Consider the following 22091-nt stretch of genomic DNA (forward strand, 5'->3'; position numbering starts at 1 on the left):
TTAAGAGTACTCCCTATTCCTCAAATTTTGCATACACTAGACTCAATTATTTCCAGAATCCAAGGTTAAAATGATGTCATTTAGGGGAAGCAGAAAAGGAAGCTCAAATTACAACTTGCCATAAACACTGGATTTTGCTTAACACAGCCACGATTCCACAGTTTGGAAAAGTAAGCAGTATTAGTAATACTTTAGAAATCAGCATTATAAATAAAGTCTCAATTATGTGTGGGCAGACAACTGACAAGTAATAGAAATTTTAGAAGAAATCTAAGGGAATGACATAATGTTCTAAGGAAAAAAATAAAAATCAAATGAGAAAAAAAATGGAAAGAAAAGACCACTTAAGGATTATAAAAGTTATATTTATTCACGATGCTACATTTATTGCATTCCCTTAGAAAAATGGAGAATTGTTTATGTACCCAATTTGCACATATAAAACTTTATACAAATTATGTGTAGCACATAAAGGCCTCTGGTACAGCTAAAAACCTGACACTACAATTTGGGTAATCCGGCTTTAGGGTCTCCAGTTTATCAAGTCTGTCCATAGAAAATAAAAACCGGTTATTATACTCAATCTTGCCATTCACACTTAAAAATTATTTTAAAATATAAAATTTTCAATTACTCTAAAAACTCAAAAAAGGTAAACTGGAAGGGGACATACATTCTGTTACCAATTTCAATTTAACAGTATGACAAATCCATACCTTATTTTGACTGGTCTTTTAAAAAAAAAAAATCACCTTAGTTTTGACATTATCTTTCTAAGTTGTGGCTGCTTCAAGAAGGTAATTTGTCAAAACATTTACCAAACAATTAAAATTAATATTCCTTTTACAAAATGGTACAATAACACTTTACGGAACCAGAAAATACTAAATGTCTTTGGCTATATAACTAAACAGCCAGTCTTCCAACAGAATAGGGCATATTCACACCTCAGAACCAACTACAGAAACAGAAAGCGTAACAGATATATGCATAGAATTTAATGATAATTTGTCTTGCCTTTTGTTTCATTCTACCCATATAATAATCAAGGAGAATGCAATTTACATAATCTTCCCAGATGAGACTCTATATAGCACTACAAAGATACCCAAATTTCTGCAAAGGCAAAGTGAATTAAAACAATTACACAACTAAGTGAAGACCAAAGGACAAATATTATTTGTGCAATTTTTTTTAGTTGTTTGCTTGTTTTTTAAGCTCTGGGTGTAGAAATTATAGCTGATAAACAAAAAATCACAATCTTCACAAATGGAACTATAATAGAAAAATAAATCAAATGAAACATTTATTAATAAATGAAGCCTGTTTTATTACTTCAAGTGTTAATGATAAAAAAAATTTCAGCACAGCTGTTGCATTTAAAAAAGTGAAACTACATACTATGTTTCTAGCTTAGTAAACAGATGAACCTGATGTCTTTGAATGACATAACAATTGAGTATTGTACAGTACATCTTATGAAGACCCGTAAATTAAAGAACTACTGGTTTAAAGTTAGTGATTATGAAACAAATATGTATTCATAGTTTCAGCTTCTTTTTTCTTCCTCGACCATCAGGTGCTCCATCCATTTTACGTTTCTGTGTCTACAAATGAACAGAAAGATTCCTTTTAATCACAAGACTAATATTAAAGATAAAATACATGGACTCTTTTTTACTTTAACAACTGCTACATAGTAATAAGTATTAGACGTTCTTACCCAGAATAATCTTAATTCTCCAAAATCTTGTCTACTCACTTAATGAACACAAAAATTTTAATGCCAATTAAATAATTTGCAATACACAACAGTAAACCAATACACCAAACAATTATAACATGCCTTGATACCAAAAGAAAGCAGTACTATATTATTTTAATGAGGTTTTACATAAATACCAGACATTACTCAAGCATTCATTTATTCATGACTTTCTAAATTATTACTAAATAAAAAGACCTTTTTTTAATTCTCTTAAAATATCTGTGTTCACATTGCTAAGAATATCACTGGGACATAAACCAAACCTTAGAAGTTTGCAGTAAAGGTTGTAAAACCATTGCTTTCCTAATATTTCTTTACGTATTCTAAAATTACACCTTGTACTCTCAAGGTCAACTGTAGGCTCATGGCATTCATAAGACATATCTTCCCCAGATTTTCAAGAATCTCCAAATTACGGAATACCATCGTAATGTATTCCCTACACAACGCAAATTTATACTTTTAAGAACAATTCATAACATAAAGACAAACACATTACTGATAGCTACATAATGTTCAAATTCTTACAAAGAAAGAAAATATATCTTCGTGAATACTTACTGAAGGTTTTGGTCCTCTCTTCTTTTTCTCTGCCTTCTCCTTTTCTTCTAGTTCCATGTTTTCTCTTTCAATCAAGGTAATTAAGGTATTACACCTCCTCTGGAGCTCCTGAATTGTAATTTAAATTTATATGGTAAACATGTATTTCCATCTTCAAGTTTTCAGGATACCAAGGTTTTATTTATTTATTTTTTTGATACCAAGGTTTTAAAATGATAACGTTTTAATTGTATAATATATAATTACTCATACATTCCCCAAAGATAAAATCTAGAACAGCCAAAAGAACTGATTACAATCCATTCTATGAAAATCAAGATACTGATGTTTTTATTCTTTAAAATCACAGTTTTCATCTTCATAAATCCCTCCTTCCCAAAGAAATTCAACCAGTGAAAATTAACATAATATATGCCACATTGCTACTTAGTATCTATGCCCGAGAACTATCGTATAGATCCAAAACTAAAGGAACCAGAGCTTTACTAAGAAGTGTAAAGTGTCATCTTTCCCTTAACTAGAATTTTTCCAATTTTGGAAAAATAGCCATGTAAAAGTTTATGATGATATCTACATCGTCTCTCTCTAGTCAACTGAAATCCTTTGTGGAGGCTGTGTAAAGTGTAGTGCTGCATTAGCATACGACCCTGAAGAAAAGAGAAGTACATTTGCATCATTGCTGACTTAGTAAGCAAAATGGTTTTCTTGAAAAAAAAAATGACCTATGCAAACTACAACAAAATCATTTTAAAATACAGTTATAGAATACACCATACAAGGTTTGGAAATATTTGCAACATAATATAGATAGAAGGTAATACACTCATCAAAATTCTATACCTAATAAATGTACTGAGGCATACATGCTACAATGTTACAGATGTGATCTCAGGCAAGGATTATACCTTAAGTGTTCATCAGAAGGGGCCACGCACATATATAATCTCATATTTTATGTGTGCTCTAACATGAAACATGTTTGGAAATAACAGCTTTGGGTACTGGTTTGTACTGTACTGGTAAATCAACATGATACTCCACATTTTGTTTCTTATTAACTATATGAATTGTTCCCACTTAAAGACAAAAGATAGAACTATAGGGGGACACCTGGATGGCTCAGCAGTTGAGCATCTGCCTTTGGCTCAGGGCATGATCCCAGGATCCAGGATTGATTCCCTCATCCGGCTCCTTGCAGAGAAGCCTGCTTCTCCTTCAGCCTCTGTCTCTGCCTCTCTCTCTCTCTCTCCCTCTCTCTGTCTCTCATGAATAAACAAATAAAATCTTTAAAAAAAAAAAGATAAAGCTATAGGAATTGGTCTTTCCTCAAATTTTATTTATAATGTCTTTATAGTGCAACATTTCCCAAACAAGAATACACAAGAGAGTAGCCACTGTTAATGTTTAGTGAAAAATAATCCTTCAGTGGTCAAATATGAAAAGACTGTGCACAGTCCCCCATCTTGAAGAGTAACAACATACTTTAAATAAACTTAGAGAAATCTCACTATATAAAGATGTTTAAACTCTGCTTATCCTAATATATCCCAACTAAAGACCATAGAATATTTTTGGTACTATCACCCTAAAGAACACAAGATGGAAGTTAAAACCTCCAAAGTGGTAAAATGCCTAATAAAAAGAGCAATTCATGGAGGCTAAACTTTCCTGAATTATAACTTTTGGTCATTAGGAATGGAACTTGCTTATCACAAACAGCCTAGTATTGAGAATGGAAACAAAACCTACCATTAAACCATACAAAAAGTGCTTTACTACAAGCTATTTTAAAATAATCCAAAAAATTAAAAAATTAAATAATCCAGACTCAACACATTCAGAAAGGCAAATGCCTGAATATGAGTTCTTTCCTTATAGAAATGTGTTCATTTAAGAAAATCAAAATTATCTGAAAAATGCGAATCTTAAATTATGATCATCACACATTCATAAGGTGAAACTGATGGTGATATTTCCTATTTAGAACCTGATTAAAATGAAAAACCAGTCCTTATCCTACGTAGTGATGTTAAAAGATATGTGATATTAAAGAAGGAAGGAACCACCAATAAATTTTGTACGTGATCTGCGATATTAGATTTTTAACTGTAGATGAGAACTGTTTTCTAAGGAACTGACTGAACTCATGATACTGTAACAAAAATATACCCCCCAAAGCTGGAGTGGAACCACAATTTACTCTTAGTAAGTTACCTTACTTACCTTAAAGAATATGAAGCAATACTTACTCTAAACTGTGCTACATTACACAAAAAGGCCCAGGCACTCACCATTGCAGTTCTAGACTTAAGAAACCAGTCAAATCTGAACTGAGGAGAGTTGCGAATACACTGTCGTAATTCATCATAAACATTTTCTTTGTCAAATCCAAGTTTGTGAAGCATACAGATTAGAAAACGATCCTCTTCTTCAGTATAGTTTTTTCCTTTGTTAGTACCATATGATATTCTCAGCTGATGAAAAGGTGCTTTGTACCGTCCAATCTATCAAAGTCAGATTTTACATTATATAAAATATAAATCTTATATAATCTGTATTTCAAACTTAGCCTTAATAAAATTAGCTAAATATGTTCCATTCCAAGTCAGAATTTTCTATCCAAAGGCACTTCAACTGCATTATATAACCTTTGCTGTGAAACAACTTTATAATCTTTACTATTCTAGAGAGGGATACAGGCTCAGACTTTGTAGGAAAGAGCTAATCATAGAGACTCTGACCCAGATATTTCGACTGAAGTATACTAAGGTAAATTCTGTTGAGAATAACTATAACATTTGAATACTGTTCTTTGAACAAAATCTTCGTTTTAAATTTCATTTCCTTTTAAAAAGTTCCTTTAACTCACATATTCTCAGAAGTTCTATATTTATTAATACAGACTGTACCTTCGTGTCAAGTGCTTTTTTAATACTAATTCTTCTTTGAATTCTTGCCTCTCCCCTTTCGATCTGAGCCATAATCTTCTCTATGTCCTGGAGTTCATTGCATCTTTCCCAGAATACAGCTGGTAAGAATAAAAGTTGGACAGATGGGACAAGTGGAAGAAGGAGGAGAAACATAAATAATTTATCATAAATACTCTAATACTCTAATTTGCTACGGATTAAGAAATGTTTTCATTTTTCTCACATCTAATACTATAAAATAAGTCAATTATATAATTTCTCAACTATAAAAAAATGAGATCAACTGGATGATTTAAGTATCTCCCAACTCGGGGGATTCCTGGGTGGCTCAGCAGTTTGGCGCCTGCCTTTGGCCCAGGGTGCGATCCTGGAGTCCCGGGATCGGGTCCCGCGTCGGGCTCCTGGCAGGGAGCCTGCTTCTCATTCCTCCTCTGTCTCTGCCTCTCTCTCTCTCTCTCTCTCTATCATAAATAAATAAATAAATAAATCTTTAAAAAAAAAAGTATCTCCCAACTCTTAAATTTCTATTTTTCTTGAATTCTAGGCACACTCATTGCAGCACACTACACCTCTTCACTTAACAATCCAAGTGATTTCAAGAAACAATGGCACATAGTGCTTAAGAAGTTGTGGAGAAAAATAAAATTAAAGCACAATTATTCAATGACCTATTCTTATTTTCTTGGCAATAGCCAGTTAGCGGGGGGGGGGGGGGGGACTATGCCATTTTAAAAAAGAGGACATTTTCTTTCCAACTCAGTTTTTTAAAAACACACACAAAAAAAATACAGCCCTAAAACTTGTGGCAAAATTTAGCTTATCAAAACATAATTCAGAATAATAAAACCTGAACTCCCCAAATAGCACTCCAAAACCTGAGAATATTTTTTAATCTATTAAAATGATTTAAAAATTACCTGAGTATTCAATAACTTCTTCTGGAGTTTTCCCTTCTACTTCTCTTGCTATATTTTCAATATCATCACGACCCCACTTCTCATTAGCTTTGATAAACTGGTTAAAATCTCTCTTATTCCAATTGGTAAATCCCTTCAAAGCAATGGAAACAAAACAGAATAACAGCAGAGTGAATATGGGTAAAATGCTATTTCACTTACGAGTATGTCTGAAGTATTAGAAAATTTTCAATTACTACTAGATTTTAAGTTATTTTAAAGTGGTAATTTTTCATACACATAGATGTGTATTTTTAGCAATATATCACATATTGTTTACATAACCAAGCAATTAAATCTTGAGTGGAAGAGAGGAATGCTTTGTGAAAAAGAGATTTTGTGAGAAAGTGATTTTGCGGTATTTTGAAGGATAAGCAGGAGTTTGCAAAGAGCAATAAACATACACTAAAGAGCAAAGATATAACAATTGGGAAAATGGAAGAAAAATAAAGCTTCAAAAGTACGTTAAGGCCAGATTCTAAAAGATCCTGATTAAACCGTATAGGTTGTTAAACAAAATAGTACCAAATAGAGACTTGTAATTGAGAACAGTAACTTAGTACCAATGTGGAAGATTCACAGGAAAAGAAAATGAATACTGGAAGAAATGTAATCAAAAACGTATCCACTGTAAGGCTTGCGCAAATCTATAATCTTTCTCTACTTCAACAACTAGTGACAATCAAAGTGTAGCATACACCCATAAGGCTCATGCTTTATCATCTTTAATTACTTACTTTTTGAAAGACAAAACATGTACTTCTGTGTACCCCAACATACCTAAGCATAGTAGCCTTACAAAGTAATGGTTACACTAAATTTTATGTTGAATAAAGACTATATATACCTGTGTTAGAAGTTTCTCTTTTTCCTCTAACTCTTCGTCATTAAGGGGTTCAGCTTCATCAATTTTAAGCTGTTCTTCTTTTTGTGCCTGTGCTGCATTTGGTAGGTCAGGATTTCGAGGCACCTAAAAAAATATTTGTTTATATCATCCATCAGTAGATTTTAGAAAGTCTGCGATGAATTCTTTTTTTTTTTAAAGATTTTAATTTTATTTATTTATTCATGAGAGACACATAGAGAGAGAGGGGCAGAGACACAGGCAGAGGGAGAAGCAGGCTCCATGCAAGGAGCCCGATGTGGGACTCGATCCCGGGTCTCCAGGATCACACCCTGGGCTGCAGGCGGAGCCAAACCGCTGCGCCACCGGGGCTGCCCTAAATTCTTAACCAACCAAATGACATTTTACAAGTTTTAATCCAACCGTGAAAAAAAAAAAAAAAAAACCTGATATACCCTCCATTTACTAAATTAAGAACAAAACCAGGTTAGTTATGAACAAAATGTTATTTCCATTACCTTGTACCCAATTGTTTTTCTGTAATACAGAATTTCTTTTTCCAATAATTCAAATAAACGTGGAGGAAAGAACTGGAAATCCTGAACATTAGGTTGTTTTGGAGGCCGAGGAGCCTAGAGGAAAAAAAAACAAAACAAAAAAACAGTATTATCCATTAAAAAAAAAAAGTTTTGCTTTGATTTTAATTGTAATTTCCTCTCTCTAAACTTATGATGGCTAATTCTCCAAGCAACTGAATTTATCATTAATAGTGAACATTAATCAAACTTTAAATGCATATACTTACAACTAATTTTTAAGAAAACTTTTTAATGAAAACTGATGGAAATACACTGTAAGAAGCCACAGAAGATTTTAATTCTCAATCTGATTTAACTATTAAGAATATAAGAAAAAAATTTACAATTCTAGTATTTTTGGATATTTTATTGCTCCATCAACTCACCTTGGGTGCTTTAGGTTCGCTGACACGAAGAGCTTCCCTAAAATAGGCATCGACAGCATAGTTGGCTTTTCTTTCTCGTTTAGGTGGTTCAATCCACTCTGTGAATGCAATCTAGCATACAGGAAACAATGCAGATCACCAACTTTGATTGTTTACAGTCACAAATCTTAGATGAATGCAATTCATACTGTGTATACATCATTACAACTGTTATTTGTAAGTGGCAAGATATTCGTAAAATCCTGGACCATTGGCTCTTCAAGGATAAGGGACTATACTTTGCTCAAAACTATGTAATTAATACACTGCACAGTGTATGGTGAATAGCAAAGATATACTTAAGTATTTCTTGACCAAATGGAGAACATTTTATCTGGTGAGGGGGAGGAAGGACCAGACCTACAGAAAATGCTGTAACTCAAACTAGGAGAAAAATATATAGCCTACAACAAATCCAGAGGATATACAAAGCTTAAATGTTAACAGAAAAAACATTGAGTAGAACTATTTTTCTTCCAACTTGTATTTTCTAATTTCACTATATATTAACAAATATTACTTAAGAAATTACAAAGTTTTTCCCCTTTAATCACTACCAGCCAATTATGTTTTTTAAAAAAAATCTAGTAAGGTTATGTTAATTCTGCCAATTATTTTAGTTTTCAAAGATTCTAAATTATAATCACCCCTACAATATATTTCAACTCTAACAGTGTATACAGTAAGCCTCATTACATAAGCTTTTAAAACATTTCAGAGATTACTAACTGAAAATTTGATATTACATATAAAAATGAAAATAATTTAGATGTGAATATACAAAAATGACTGCTTGGAGACAAATTTACAAGGTGTTACAGCTAACACTTAAAATCGCAAGTTTTAAGTAAAGTAAGGCCTTCAAGTAACCAAAATAGCTTTCTCAAGTTACCTTTTGTTTTTCTCTATAATCCTCTCCTTCAAAGTTATAAACACTCGACTCTGTATCCATTGTAAAGTTTCTAAGTGAGCTTTCACCCATTTTGGAGAGCTTTTCATTCATCTCTGCAGTCTAGGGGTAAAAAACCACTTTTATTATATTGAGAATTAAAAACAAAACAAAAAAAACCTTGAGAACCGTAGTCAAAATAAGTTAGGCTCTGTAGTACACAAAAACTCCTTTTTATGGCTCACATACATATTTCCTCAAACAGTTCTGATTTAAAAGATTTTATATTAAAAACATAATCATTTAATCTACACCTCACCTTCTTTGCACCTCTTTCCAAGATACCATCAATATCCTCATCAGTAATCTCACTTTCTTTTGAAGCAAATACATGTGTTGCCCCATGTCTAATCATTTGAAGCATTTCATCTTTCCCAATTTTGTTCAGATTCTGATCCACAAGTCTTCCTGGAAAAAAAAACAAACAAACACGTTGTATAATGTTAATCAAGGTTGTTTTGAAACTTGGAATTTTAAATGTTAGATGTAATACCATCTATTTTGCCTCAAATATTAATCATGTTTATTCACTACCGATAATTCTGCTTCTCACATAAAAATATGCCACTCTTAGTTGTAAACTTTGAAATATCCTACTGTTAATCCATTACATAATGAAACCTACTGCATACCATATCTCAATAAAAAGTATTCTTATATGGGCTGAATAATATCATGCTGGAATATTTGAAAATCACAATTAGCAGCAAGTTTTTTTTTTTAAATATCAAGAGATCAAATCATAATCACAAGAAGTTCTGATAAGCAGAAAGACATTAATACTAATACTCCCCAATCAGCTTTTTCTTTGAAAAGTGAAGTGGGGAAAAAAAAGGTAACGTAAAAAAAAAAACAAAAAAACAAAAAAAAAAACCTTCATATTGCCAAACTTTATCTAAGGACTAAATAAATTTTTAATTTCTGAAAATTTCCTAATCTAAAGAACTGAAACTCTTCAAAGCTTATTTTGATCACAGAAGAAATTTAACATAAGAAAACGAAGATCTTCAATTGGTAGGAATTTGGTAAACCCTATAATTTGTGTTTTCGAAAACACAAGCATCAAAACAAAAATATCAAGAAATATTTTCACTTACACAAAGCTTCACTTTTTGTATTCCAATTAACTTGTGTAATAAAGGAGTATGGATAAAGATCAAATTGTTCTCTTGGATCTTAAATGCTTGTATATCACAGCTTTGCATCCCTAACAGAATCCACCGACATCTATGAATTTCAAAGTTAGGATGTATCTATAGAATATGTTTCTTGATCTGAAAGCTACCTCACTGCTATCAAAATGGTCTGTCTTATTGAAACTACTTCCCCATTGGACAGAGAGGGAGCTGGTCAGACAGAAAGCAGTTCTATGATTTCTCATTATTTTTAATTACATCTCTTACTCCACAAGACAGTAATACAAAGAGATACACCTGAGGCTTGCTATTTGACTAATGCCTACAGAGTTATTAGCACAAAATTTTGCTCTAAAATTTAAGCCCCACCCCCATGCTCACTTCAGCAGCACATATACAAAATTTGTACCCCCAAAAAAAACAAAAACCTAAGTAAAAAAACTTAGTTTTTCTAAGTTGATTACAATTTTCATTTTTCAAAAATGTTTCACAGATATGAATAATTAAAAATACTATAAGGCAGGTGTTTTTCTAAAAACATGGATGAATATGAGAGGAAAAAGAACTCGCCATTACATTATCCAGGAGAAACTTTACTGTTTGGCAAGTTCCAAAGACTTTCGCATGTAAGCGCTTCACTCTAATAGTTAATATACTTCTTGGTCCTAGATGAGTCACTTCTTAGTTACATGAATGGTATATAAGTGACTTGCCTCTATTTCTCATGCCAAATTCAAAATTGCATGAAGACTAAAATGAGATAATGGATACAAAGTATTTAGCACCTTGCATGCCACAAAGTAAGCACTTAGTAAATAATTATTAATAAAACTAATAATAAACCATCATTTATTGTCTTCACATATTCAGAGGTGTGATTAACACTATGGTTGGAATTAAGAGGATATAAAAGAATGCAACATTCCTTTACACAGAAATTAAAAGGCAGTTCACAAAATGAAGACACACAATATGGAATCATCAGCAAACAATATTAACAGTCTCTCTTTATAGACAGATAAAAGAACATGCTCAAAATGCAAATTTAAGAATGAAAGAAACCAATATGACCCTGAGATAATTGAAGGGTTTTTTTTTTCTATTTTTCCATTTTACACACCCTATCACCAACCTTATTGTAATAAAGCTTCATGAAAACATAAATGTCTTCCTTAAAAGCTAATCTGGCATGAGAATTTAGTTCCCTTCAATCAACCCAAAATAAAATCCCACTCTCAAGTTCTAGTCCTATTTACATAAACATTTATTCTGGGCATCTCTCTCACTAAATTACAAATAAACTCCATGAAAGTAGGGACACATGCATTGCGTTCTTTCGCCATTTTATTCTCAGCACTAAGACCAATCAATGCCTGTAATCTGGTGCTGTTAAGTAAACAGGTGTAGACTAGAAAAAAAATATAACAACAGATTCTTTGAGTTTCATCTTTATGTCTTCATTTTACCCCAGAATAATTAATAGAGTGCTTTTCAGTACATATAAATTATACTTACCACAGCTCTATTTAATATGTACCACACTGAATGCTGGGTATTTTATATACATTATCCCCTTTAATCCTTAAAAATCCTGAACTTCAATTCCCTTTATTCCCATTTAACAGATGAGGAAACAGGCTCAAAAGGTTTATAAAAGACCTAACTGGCAAAGCCAAATGCAAACCTCACTCTTCCTCAGCCTAAACCCATCCTCTTATGAAAAACTAAAGCTTACTATTTTCTGGAATATAAGTATTGTTCATGCCACTAGCTTGATCCCACAGATGGTCAATAATAAGAATCTCCAGAAAATCTAGGAAAAAAACATTTGTCAATACAACTTGGTAATTTTTTTTACAATTCTAAGGCTCACCTTGTTGAATGACTATTGAATCCAGTCTGAGTTTCATCTCAGCACGTTCCACTATTCTTTCTTCCACAGTGTTATCAGTTATGAAGCGGAACACTCTGACTGTCTTGGTTTGTCCAATTCTATGTGCTCGGTCCTAGGCAAATTACCATGTTATTTTGAATAGTTAAAAATTACACAAATAATACTTGATTGTGTATACCAAAACGGAAAACTAAAATATTCTCAGGTGTGAAAGTTTTTAATGTAACAAAACTATTCTAAAAACAGATTTTTATTAGATTAATATTTCTCAGATCCTTGAGGCTTCTCTATTTCAATCAAATTAATTGATTATTTCACAAGGAAAACTTCTAGGTTATACTTATATAGAATTCACAGATTTCTAAGAGTGCCTCGGTGGCTCAATCCGCTGAGCATCCAACTCTTGATTTTGGCTCAGGTCATGATGCCAGGTTTGTGAGATCAAGCCCCAAGTCAGCCTCCACACTTGGCATGGAGTTGGCTTGTCCCTCTTCCTCTGCTCCTCCCCCTACTCTCTCTCAAATAAATAAAATCTTAAAAGTAAATAAATAATAAATAAAATTCACACATCTCCAGATAAGACAGATAAAATTATAAATTTTAAGGTGGATGATAATATTTTTTTTTAAATCTTTTTTTTCTTAGTTTTAATTCAAATTCTTTTTCCACCTAAATCATATATCAAACTTCATTGCTATTAGGGAAAGAAGTAACATGAAAAAAGAACTCCACAAACAATATAAAAATCCTAGTTTTGAAATAACTACATACAAGAAGCCATATTAATTTGAATTCCATTTGATTAACATCTATTAAGTTCACAAAACACATTCTTACAAAACATCCCTATGTCTAATTGCTCAATTTTCCTCAGCCACTCTTATAAGCAACCAACACCTGAGTTATGGTCACAAATACCATGTGTCAAGTATCAAACTTAAGAATTTATAAGCTTCCATATTAATCCGCAGATCATACATTTTCTCAATCTAAAAATGATCCTCCTGTTCTAGCCAAAGAACTCCTACACATGGGCATAAATTTTAAGCATCTAACATGGTAGATCTATAGCTCACCAAACTGGTTTCCCTTTCCTCCCAAGGCACAACTATACTATCATTTACCAATTCCCTTGCACCCAGTTATACTGATTGAGGGCTGGCAATGAATGTGGGGACACTTTAGGATCTGAACCATAAAAAAATTTCTTAGGCAATCCTCAACTCTCTCTATCCCTCCCACTTGGGCCATCAGGATACACTGGACATAGCTATACTCCAAGATATGGCAAAGCTGTAAGAGAGAGATATATCCTGCTTTAGATGAAAGATTACCTATAAAACACCCTCCCTGAATGATTAAGTCAGAGAAAAAATTCTACTGGGTTGTCACTGAAATTTGCAGACCATTAGCATGCTCTAACGAAATTAAGCTTTAAGAAAATATTAAGAATATATTTACTATTATCTCTTACCATAGCCTGGAGATCTACTTGGGGATTCCAATCTGAATCATACAAAATTACCACATCAGCAGTAGCAAGATTAATGCCAAGACCACCGGCACGTGTACTTAACATGAAAACAAACTTTGTGCTGTTTGGTTCATTGTATGCATTGATGGACTCCTATAGATATGAAATGAAACAAACGTCAGGAAATTATTTTATCTGCTAAATTTTTTTATCTTCCCTCCCTGGATCTTACTCACTTGTCTCTCATCATGGGGTGTTTGCCCATCCAATCTACAGTATTCATAATTTCTCCACATGCAGTAATCCTCCAAAATGTCCAATACCCTTGTCATCTGACTGAAGATTAGTACTCGTGAACCTGTTCACAAATAGAACAGCCCATTTTCAGAAGCTTCAAAAGTTAAAAAAAAGTATTTAAAAATTTAAGGCTAACCAAAACTAAGACTAACCAGTTCCCCTTAACTCTAAGTTACCTAGTTGGTTATAAGAAAAAATACATATACAGTCTGCTTCTCCCTCTGGGTCTCTGCCTCTCTGTCTCTCATGAATCAATAAAAATGAAATCTTTAAAAAAAAAGAAAAGAAAAAAATATATGCATTATTTATCTAAGTCAGTCATTCTCCACATTTTTCCCACCATGGCACAAATGGAAAAGGGTAATGTAATATCTGTACAACACACTAAGATCAATGGAAAAGGGTATACTGTCCTGACCTGGGTCTGTCCCAAGGCTGAGAGAATAATCCTTTTTATTCCACATGGATTTAAAAATAACCTTCCACCACCACTTCCACCGCAATTCTCCCATGTGCATGGCCCTGAACGTCCCCTAACACACACCCAAAACCCATCTCCTTCTAGTTCTGAAGACCTAATTCCAGACTGAAAGACCATAATGTAAGTGTGGCCTCACATCTAAATGGTCATCTTTTACCTATGCCATGATTCTAGTTATTAAACTGCCTCCATTTCTTCAGCCAACTAAGCAATGCCTTCACAGTAGAATATAGAAGACCAAGGAGTCATAAAAAAGTAAGGATTATGAAATTACCTTGTATTATAAACTGAAGCTGATAATCTGCTGCTATCTCACCTTCTTATACCTGGAAAACCTAAGGATGCTCAATAGTCTCCATTCTCCTTCCAGAGTTTAAATACAGCTTTCTTTAACATTTGAGTATTTCTACCAAGTTCTTGCTATTCCTTTCCAAGTCAATCCTTTACTATTTAGTTTTCAAAGAAAGCATTTTATACAACGTATTTCCACAAAAAGGCACAGAAGCAAAAAAGAAAAAAGTAAGCCAATTCACTGACAACTCTTAGAAGGTTTTTAATTTTTAGTATCCTAGAGAGGTGACAGGTACAAAGTCATTCTTTTTTTTTTTTAAGATTTTATTTTATTTATTCATAGAAACAGAGAGAGAGAGAGGAGAGGGAGAGAGAGAGAGAGAGAGAGAGAGAGAGGCAGAGACACAGGCAGAGGGAGAAGCAGGCATCATACAGAGAGGCTAACGTGGGACTCGATCCCAGGTCTCCAGGATCACACCCTGGGCTGCAGGCGGCACTAAACCACTGCACCACCGGGGCTGCCCTACAAAGTCTTTCTTAGCAAAACACATAGGAAAAACACAAATGGAAAAATCTGAAATCTGACTATATTATTTCAATATCACAGAATTAATAATTTGTGAATGAAATGCTTTGATGTCTGGGACTTATTTCAAAATAATCCAGAAGAGGAAAAGAAGTGTGGTATAGATATAAACAAGTTTTGCCATGAATTTATAATGACTGAAGCTGGCATCATAATCAATTCATTCTATACTCACGTATTTTAACTATAACTCTATATATACTACAGACATACTCATTTTCACACAAAAAGTCACCATGTTATAAACAAATCTGCTTTGGGTCCGTGCACATATTTAGTAATTACCGTTAACCTTATTTTTAAAATTTAATTATTTAAATAATTAAAAATTCCACATAAATAATTAAAAACAAATACCATGAACACAACACTGTTTACCAAAGGATCTGGGAACTATGTGTGGAAAGAGTATTCTTGGCACTTTAAAAAAAAAAAAAAGCTTATAAATCTGGGAAAGCATATATAAAGTGAGAAAAATCCCCCAAAATCTAGGAGTGTAACTGCCCTAACTACTGATCACTAAAAAGATGTATAAGCCTAAAATTGAGGAGAGAAATGAAGTTTGGGTAACGAGAAAGAAGTTTCTCAATGCCCTCCCATACTTCAACTTGCCAGATCAGTAATTTTAAATTGTATTGATCCTTTATTTTACATTAAAATGTAAAACAGTTTTCATCACTTCTCAATTTGGTATCAGTAACGTACTTACCTTGTTCTTTTAATTTAGGGAGCAGCTTGTCTAACACCACCATCTTGCCACTGTTGGTCACTAGATGCATATCAGTTGTATAAGGTGGACCAGGTTCAGCTCCATCAAAGAGATATGGATGATTACAGCATTTCCTCAACTGCATCAGGATGTTCAATAACCTCATTTTGTCCATCTTCCCTGCAGAGTTTAATATATCTATATCCTTCATTAATATCCGAGTATACCTATCGAGAAGAAAAATATTTTAAAAGGGCTCAAATGTGCCCTGTTACTTTCACATTTAATTACCTCCCTTACCTTAACTCAAAATACCTTAACTCAAAAATACCTATAAAGAACCCATCAACTTCTAAGAAGTGGTTAGGAGTTACCATGCATTATAACATCTTTCTTTTTCCCTGTTTTTCTTTATTCCCCCACTGTTCTAATGTTTACACTTACACTTTGGACCTTGAGGTCCAAAATAGTATGCTTCCCTGGGATGAATTAAAACAAAGCAGAACATGTTTTTAAATAAGCAAAACTTAAAACCTAAGTGACATATTTTTTTAATTTTTTATTTTTTTTTTAATTTTTATTTATTTATGATAGGCACACAGTGAGAGAGAGAGAGAGGCAGAGACACAGGCAGAGGGAGAAGTAGGCTCCATGCACCGGGAGCCCGACGTGGGATTCGATCCTGGGTCTCCAGGATCGCGCCCTGGGCCAAAGGCAGGCGCCAAACCACTGCGCCACCCAGGGATCCCTAATTTTTTATTTTTAAGTAATCACTAAACTTAACATGGGGCTTAACTTACAACCTCACGATCCCAAGCTGTACTGACTAAGCCAGCCAGGCACCCCAAGGAAGTTTTAAACATAATTTTAATTTGTAGTCTTTTCCAATGGAAGAGTGCCAATAGTATTTAATTACTATTCAATGTAACTAGTGTAGAATTTGGGTGAGAACATGAAGATCTAAGGAGGGAGGAGGAATCATGATAGGGTAAGGCATGCGGATGATCTAACGCATGAGGATGAGAATAAAATGAATACAATGTGATTTAAATACAAATAAAAGTAAATTGGTGGGGGGATATGAGGGCAGTAAAGCTACAGTCATAGACTAAGGATGGATTATAAAAAGCTTTGAATGCACATCAAGAATGTAAACATCCTGCAGGAAAGACCAATCTATGTAAATACAAAAATTTCATGACCTTGAATCCTCTGAACAGAATAACTTCAATAACCTAAGCAATCCAAGCATAACAACTCCAGTTATGAAGCATAAAGTATTATTCAAGGCAAACCTTTCTATACAATTCTGACTGATATAAAGTTCACTAATATTTAACTAAAAAATATTTCTCTTCCCTTAACACTGATTCATGTCATAGTTTTGTTATTTAGAGCCATACAAGACAAACCTAATAATAGCTTTGCTATCTTATAAAAGTCTTTGAAAAGTCTACAGTGGTCATCTCTTCCTCAGATGATGTGCCCATTTCTTTACATTCTATTCTTTCTATACTTCTACCAACAACTCCAGCCGCTTGCAGACATTTATCAAGTATGGAATTAAATACACTTGAAATGTAGTGTATCCAATAAAGAATAAGGTGGCTATTTATTTCTCTCCTTTGAACACAACATGTATTTTAACATGTGCTGGGAAGGGGAAGGGGAAGGGAAAAAGAAAAGAAAGAAAAAAAAGAAAAGAAAAGAAAAGAAAAGAAAAGAAAAGAAAAGAAAAGAAAAGAAAAGAAAAGAAAAGAAAGAGAGAGAAACTTACAAGGTTTTCAACATCTTTATTATGCCCTAGAGAGGTGTTAAAAATAGCTACCTTGTATTACCACCACAAATCTACAAAAGGACATTTTATCTTGCCTAAATTAAAACATCCACTCAGAACAGAGCCTTTTATATATATAAAATAATAGCTTTATGGGTTAAAAGAAAGCACCTAAATTTTCTATCTCTACATTCTCCATCTTCATCAGATTAGCACTGATTCACAATCCAGTATTTATGAACCACCAAGTTAACATCATGTCTACATCTGAGTCACCCCTTTTTAAAAAACCCAAACTTAGGTATAAACACACACACACACACACACACACACACACACACACACACACACATCCCTGTTTAATTAAATGCCAAGTTTAATCCTTGGATTCACAAATCTCCCAGCCTGATTCTGTAAACTAATAGTTTTAAGGCTTTGTATTATAAATTTGATTAGCAAGTCCTAAATTATATGACCGAAAATTTTTCAGGCTGAGCTCAACAGGGCAGACAGCCAATTCCTTGCAGACACAATCAGAAAAATAAAATACAAAGAAAGTTAGTGAAGAATCAATAGTGACTTTTAAAATGTCTAAGAATACCTACCATTCCCTTTGCATTTTGCTGAGACCCACATAGATTTTTACTTCCTTCTTTGGAGGCAAACTCTTTTCAACATCAGCTTTAATTCGACGAAGGAGAAATGGACGCAAAACCTTATGACAAAAAAGAAATGGCAATGATCTTATAACTATTATTTCAGGATCTCAAAATTGTTTATTAAATACATGGAAATTTATATATTTCTAGAATTTCTCCCTTTCAAATATAATTTATTATTTCTGAGTTCCTGAAGGGTAATACAGGATCATTACTTGTTCAATACATATAATGAATATATACTTGCTATATTGTAATAAAATACTAAAAACAGTACGTTTTGATGCTTTCACCATTCACTGGCTTTCAGGTTTAAAATTAGTTATCATCCTCCCTTATCTATGGCTTCAATTACCAGTATCAACCATAATCTGGAAACAGATGATCCTCCCCCTAACATATCGTAAGGTCAACAGTAGACTAACACTATGGCATAATGCCTACATTATTCACCTTACTTCATCTCATGATATAGGCATTTTATCATCTCACACATCATCACAAGAAGGATGAGTACAGTACAATAAGGTATTTTGAGAGACCATATTTATATAACATATGCTACAGAACAATTACTGTTATTTGATAATTATTGCTGTTAATCTCTTACCTTGCCTAATTTATAAGTTAAACTATCATAATGGAAAAAAATTAAACCATCAGAGATATATATAAGAAAAAACAGTGTATACAGGGTTCGGTATATCTTGGTTTCAGGCACCCACTACAAGTCTTGGAATGTATCACCTGCAGATAAGGGACCAGGGGGCTGAGGCGTAATACTGTACTTTCATGAAGACTATCTAACAGTACTTAAAGGTAGGTCCACGTTAAAATATTTTTATGGTTAGAGATTTTAGTATTACCCTTTTGGTAGGTGGGGAGATAGGTGAAATAGGTGATGGGGATTAAGGACTACCCTTGTGATGAGTGCTGGATGATGTATGAAAGTTGCATTATATACCTAATAGTGATATAACACTGTATGTTAACTCTACTGAAATAAAAATAAAAACTTAATAATTTATTACCCTTCTTCTGGAAGTAAAGCATAAAGTATACAAATCATGACTATACAATTCAGTAAATTTCAATCAAGTAAATATACCCACGTAATCAACTATCTCACCTAGATAAAAATACTCCAAAAATCCTTCTTGCAACCTTCCCAGTCACTATGCCCCCTTACACTTTAACATCATAGATTAGTTTTAAGTATTATTTTTAACTTTACATACATAGAATTATACTAACATATACTCATTTCATCTTGTTTCTTTCATACAGCATGTTTATAAAACCTATCCATGTTGTAGGTAGCTCATTTTCAATAAACTCAAAAGTATCTACAAAACTAAAGATTTGTTTCTTCCTATGTTCTGTTTACACTAGCTTATAAAAATATAATCACAAATAAAAAACTGGTGAGAAAAATAATCAGCAATACTTCTCTAATGTAATGTCATCATGTAAGGAAGCTAGTATAATCTTAGCCCACTGGCCCTCTTCCAGAATAATCCAGGTAATTGTACAAGTAAAATTAGTGAAGGAACCACTCAGCCAATCCATAAATTCTTGGGTTACTAAAACAGATACTAAGGGTTGTTTTGTTTTGTTTTGTTGTTTTGTTTTTGGAAGAGGTATTTTGCAATATTAGATAACTGATACATTAAGTAAAAATGATCTCATTCCTAAGTATACCTATGCTGATACTCAGTATTTTCTTTCATCATGAGACCACAGCACAGGTGGAGGTTTAAAGACAGAGAACAGAAAGGTAGCTACCAGACCTCTTCTCCCCGATTATAAGCATTTTCATACTACTGTCTGAACAAAATAGTGATGCCTATAGTGGCTGATTCTGTTATGTGGAATTGTTGTAGTTTGCTTCACATAAATGTACCTACTTATTAAAACAAAGTCTACACATATACTCCATACTCTAAATTGAATGCTTACGTGTTTAAATGCCACCTAATTATAAACAAACATGTCTAACAGATAATCACCTTCAAATATTTAACATAACAAAATTTCAGTACATAAGAATTTTAAAGTACGTTATAATTAATTTATACAGAAACAAGTATCTGAACATTAAGACTAAATTTTTCCTCAGTTCAAATATCCACTATGAACTAGGCATTGTGCTAGAGATACAAATATAAGACCCGTTTCCTTTGTTTATAATGCAGCAAGAAAAAAGTGTAAACATTTCAAGACTCACTGCAAAGTTCTATTTTAGAATGCCATAATTATTAAAGATGAGATACATGGAAGTTTCTTGTCTGGCTTTATTTTGCTAGTCAAGCCATCATAATCTGGGTTCTATTTGAGAAATATATCCACTTACCAACTTGCACTTGTGAATCTTCAGTAAGAAGTAACAAAGCTATGTATGTATTACAGCAAAAACTTACCAATGCTGCTCACAATGTACTATTAGCAGTTGCTTATATACACAGTCGCAGAATTTAAGAACAAAAGATGGGATCTCTTTAGCCTTTGAGAACCAAATCTCTTATTTTTGGGCTACTTTTTCCATTAAGTTAGAATTTCATCCTAGGTTCTAACACTAAAAGCACCATACTTCGTAACCCCCCAGCCCCCATTGTAAGATTAAACAGTTAAGTGACAAGATTCAAATAGATCTAATTCTAGTCAATACATTTTTGTTAACAGAAAATAATCCACTAATTTAAACTTCTATCATTTTTTCCCATTTGAAATATGCTTTGAGGGCAGGCCCTCAAAGCCTGGAGACCCGGGACCAAGTCCCACGTCAGGCTCCCCACATGGAGCCTGCTTCTCCCTCTGCCTGTGTTTCTGCCTCTCTCTCTCTCTCTCTCTCTCTCTCTCTGTGTCATGAATAAATAAATAAAATCTTAAAAAAAAAATGCTTTGACCTTATTCCAATATACTTACCATATGAAGCCTCTCAACTAGCTTTTGATCCCCAAGGCAATTATTTGTATCAAACCATGAATCAAAGTCCTAGATTAAAAGTCAAAAAAATGAAGATCAGAAATATGAACTACAAGCATTAACTATAAATACCCTATTTATCCTAGCTGTAATAATGAATTCTAGAATTAGTTTAGTATTTGAGATGTAAATTGCAAAAATCATTTGGTTCAATCCCGTATTTTTCATGTGTCATTGTTAGCAATTCATTTTAGAACTACCCTAAGATCAAATTACCTCCTAAACATTTTTCTCAAAAACAGATAACAAGTTTCACAATGAAAAAGATAGCTGGAAAAGAAGTTCTGTAGAATTAGAGAATTAATATTCTTGCAAAATATCTTTAGAGAAACTAAAATACTAAAATCACTTTAGTTTGTTTGCCAAGGCCACTCAGACTACTCAAACAGTTTCCAGAGCAGTGTCAATTTTAATTAAATTTAAATTACCAGCATGAGCATTTGGGTAGGATCTGAACAAGAATAACTTTCATATTCTTACCTCTTCAACACATCTGCTATATATTTGTGCTTTATTAGTAAACATAATCTTAGAATTAATTATGTTAACTGGCACAAAGCTTTCACAGATTACTAGAACAAATGAAGTATCAATGTATTAAGAAAAATCTCTAAAATAAAAACATCAAAATACATAAAAGCAGAACTAAAGTATTTTCCTGAGATTGATTGTCTTCCAAAAACAGAAATTTCTCTATTCTTTTAAAATGACCCTTAACACAAAAATCAAAATTAACTGTTTTGGAACTTACTGAACTCTTCAAAAGCCAGACACACATGTGCATGCTCTCT

The 22091-nt window shown here is 33.0% G+C and overlaps 1 protein-coding gene across 1 annotated transcript in view; it reads right to left on the minus strand.

Moving 5' to 3' along the window:
- Nucleotides 1-344: 344 nt before the first annotated feature.
- The window catches only part of SMARCA5 (SWI/SNF related, matrix associated, actin dependent regulator of chromatin, subfamily a, member 5), a 40812-nt gene continuing 19065 nt past the window's right edge, over nucleotides 345-22091 (minus strand). Inside the window, exons 9-24 of the mRNA XM_055336499.1 lie at nucleotides 21241-21309; nucleotides 18262-18371; nucleotides 15880-16106; nucleotides 13752-13873; nucleotides 13516-13668; nucleotides 12021-12153; nucleotides 9271-9419; nucleotides 8955-9074; nucleotides 8024-8134; nucleotides 7578-7691; nucleotides 7063-7185; nucleotides 6177-6309; nucleotides 5239-5357; nucleotides 4621-4833; nucleotides 2330-2437; nucleotides 345-1607 (exon numbers count right to left, since the gene is read on the minus strand). Coding sequence (XP_055192474.1) covers nucleotides 1542-1607; nucleotides 2330-2437; nucleotides 4621-4833; nucleotides 5239-5357; nucleotides 6177-6309; nucleotides 7063-7185; nucleotides 7578-7691; nucleotides 8024-8134; nucleotides 8955-9074; nucleotides 9271-9419; nucleotides 12021-12153; nucleotides 13516-13668; nucleotides 13752-13873; nucleotides 15880-16106; nucleotides 18262-18371; nucleotides 21241-21309 — 2070 coding nt within the window. The 3' untranslated portion in view covers nucleotides 345-1541. The remainder of the gene's footprint in view (nucleotides 1608-2329; nucleotides 2438-4620; nucleotides 4834-5238; nucleotides 5358-6176; nucleotides 6310-7062; nucleotides 7186-7577; nucleotides 7692-8023; nucleotides 8135-8954; nucleotides 9075-9270; nucleotides 9420-12020; nucleotides 12154-13515; nucleotides 13669-13751; nucleotides 13874-15879; nucleotides 16107-18261; nucleotides 18372-21240; nucleotides 21310-22091) is intronic.

Source organism: Nyctereutes procyonoides, unplaced genomic scaffold (assembly GCF_905146905.1).
Source record: "Nyctereutes procyonoides isolate TBG_1078 unplaced genomic scaffold, NYPRO_anot_genome, whole genome shotgun sequence".
Classification (NCBI taxonomy): domain Eukaryota; kingdom Metazoa; phylum Chordata; class Mammalia; order Carnivora; family Canidae; genus Nyctereutes; species Nyctereutes procyonoides.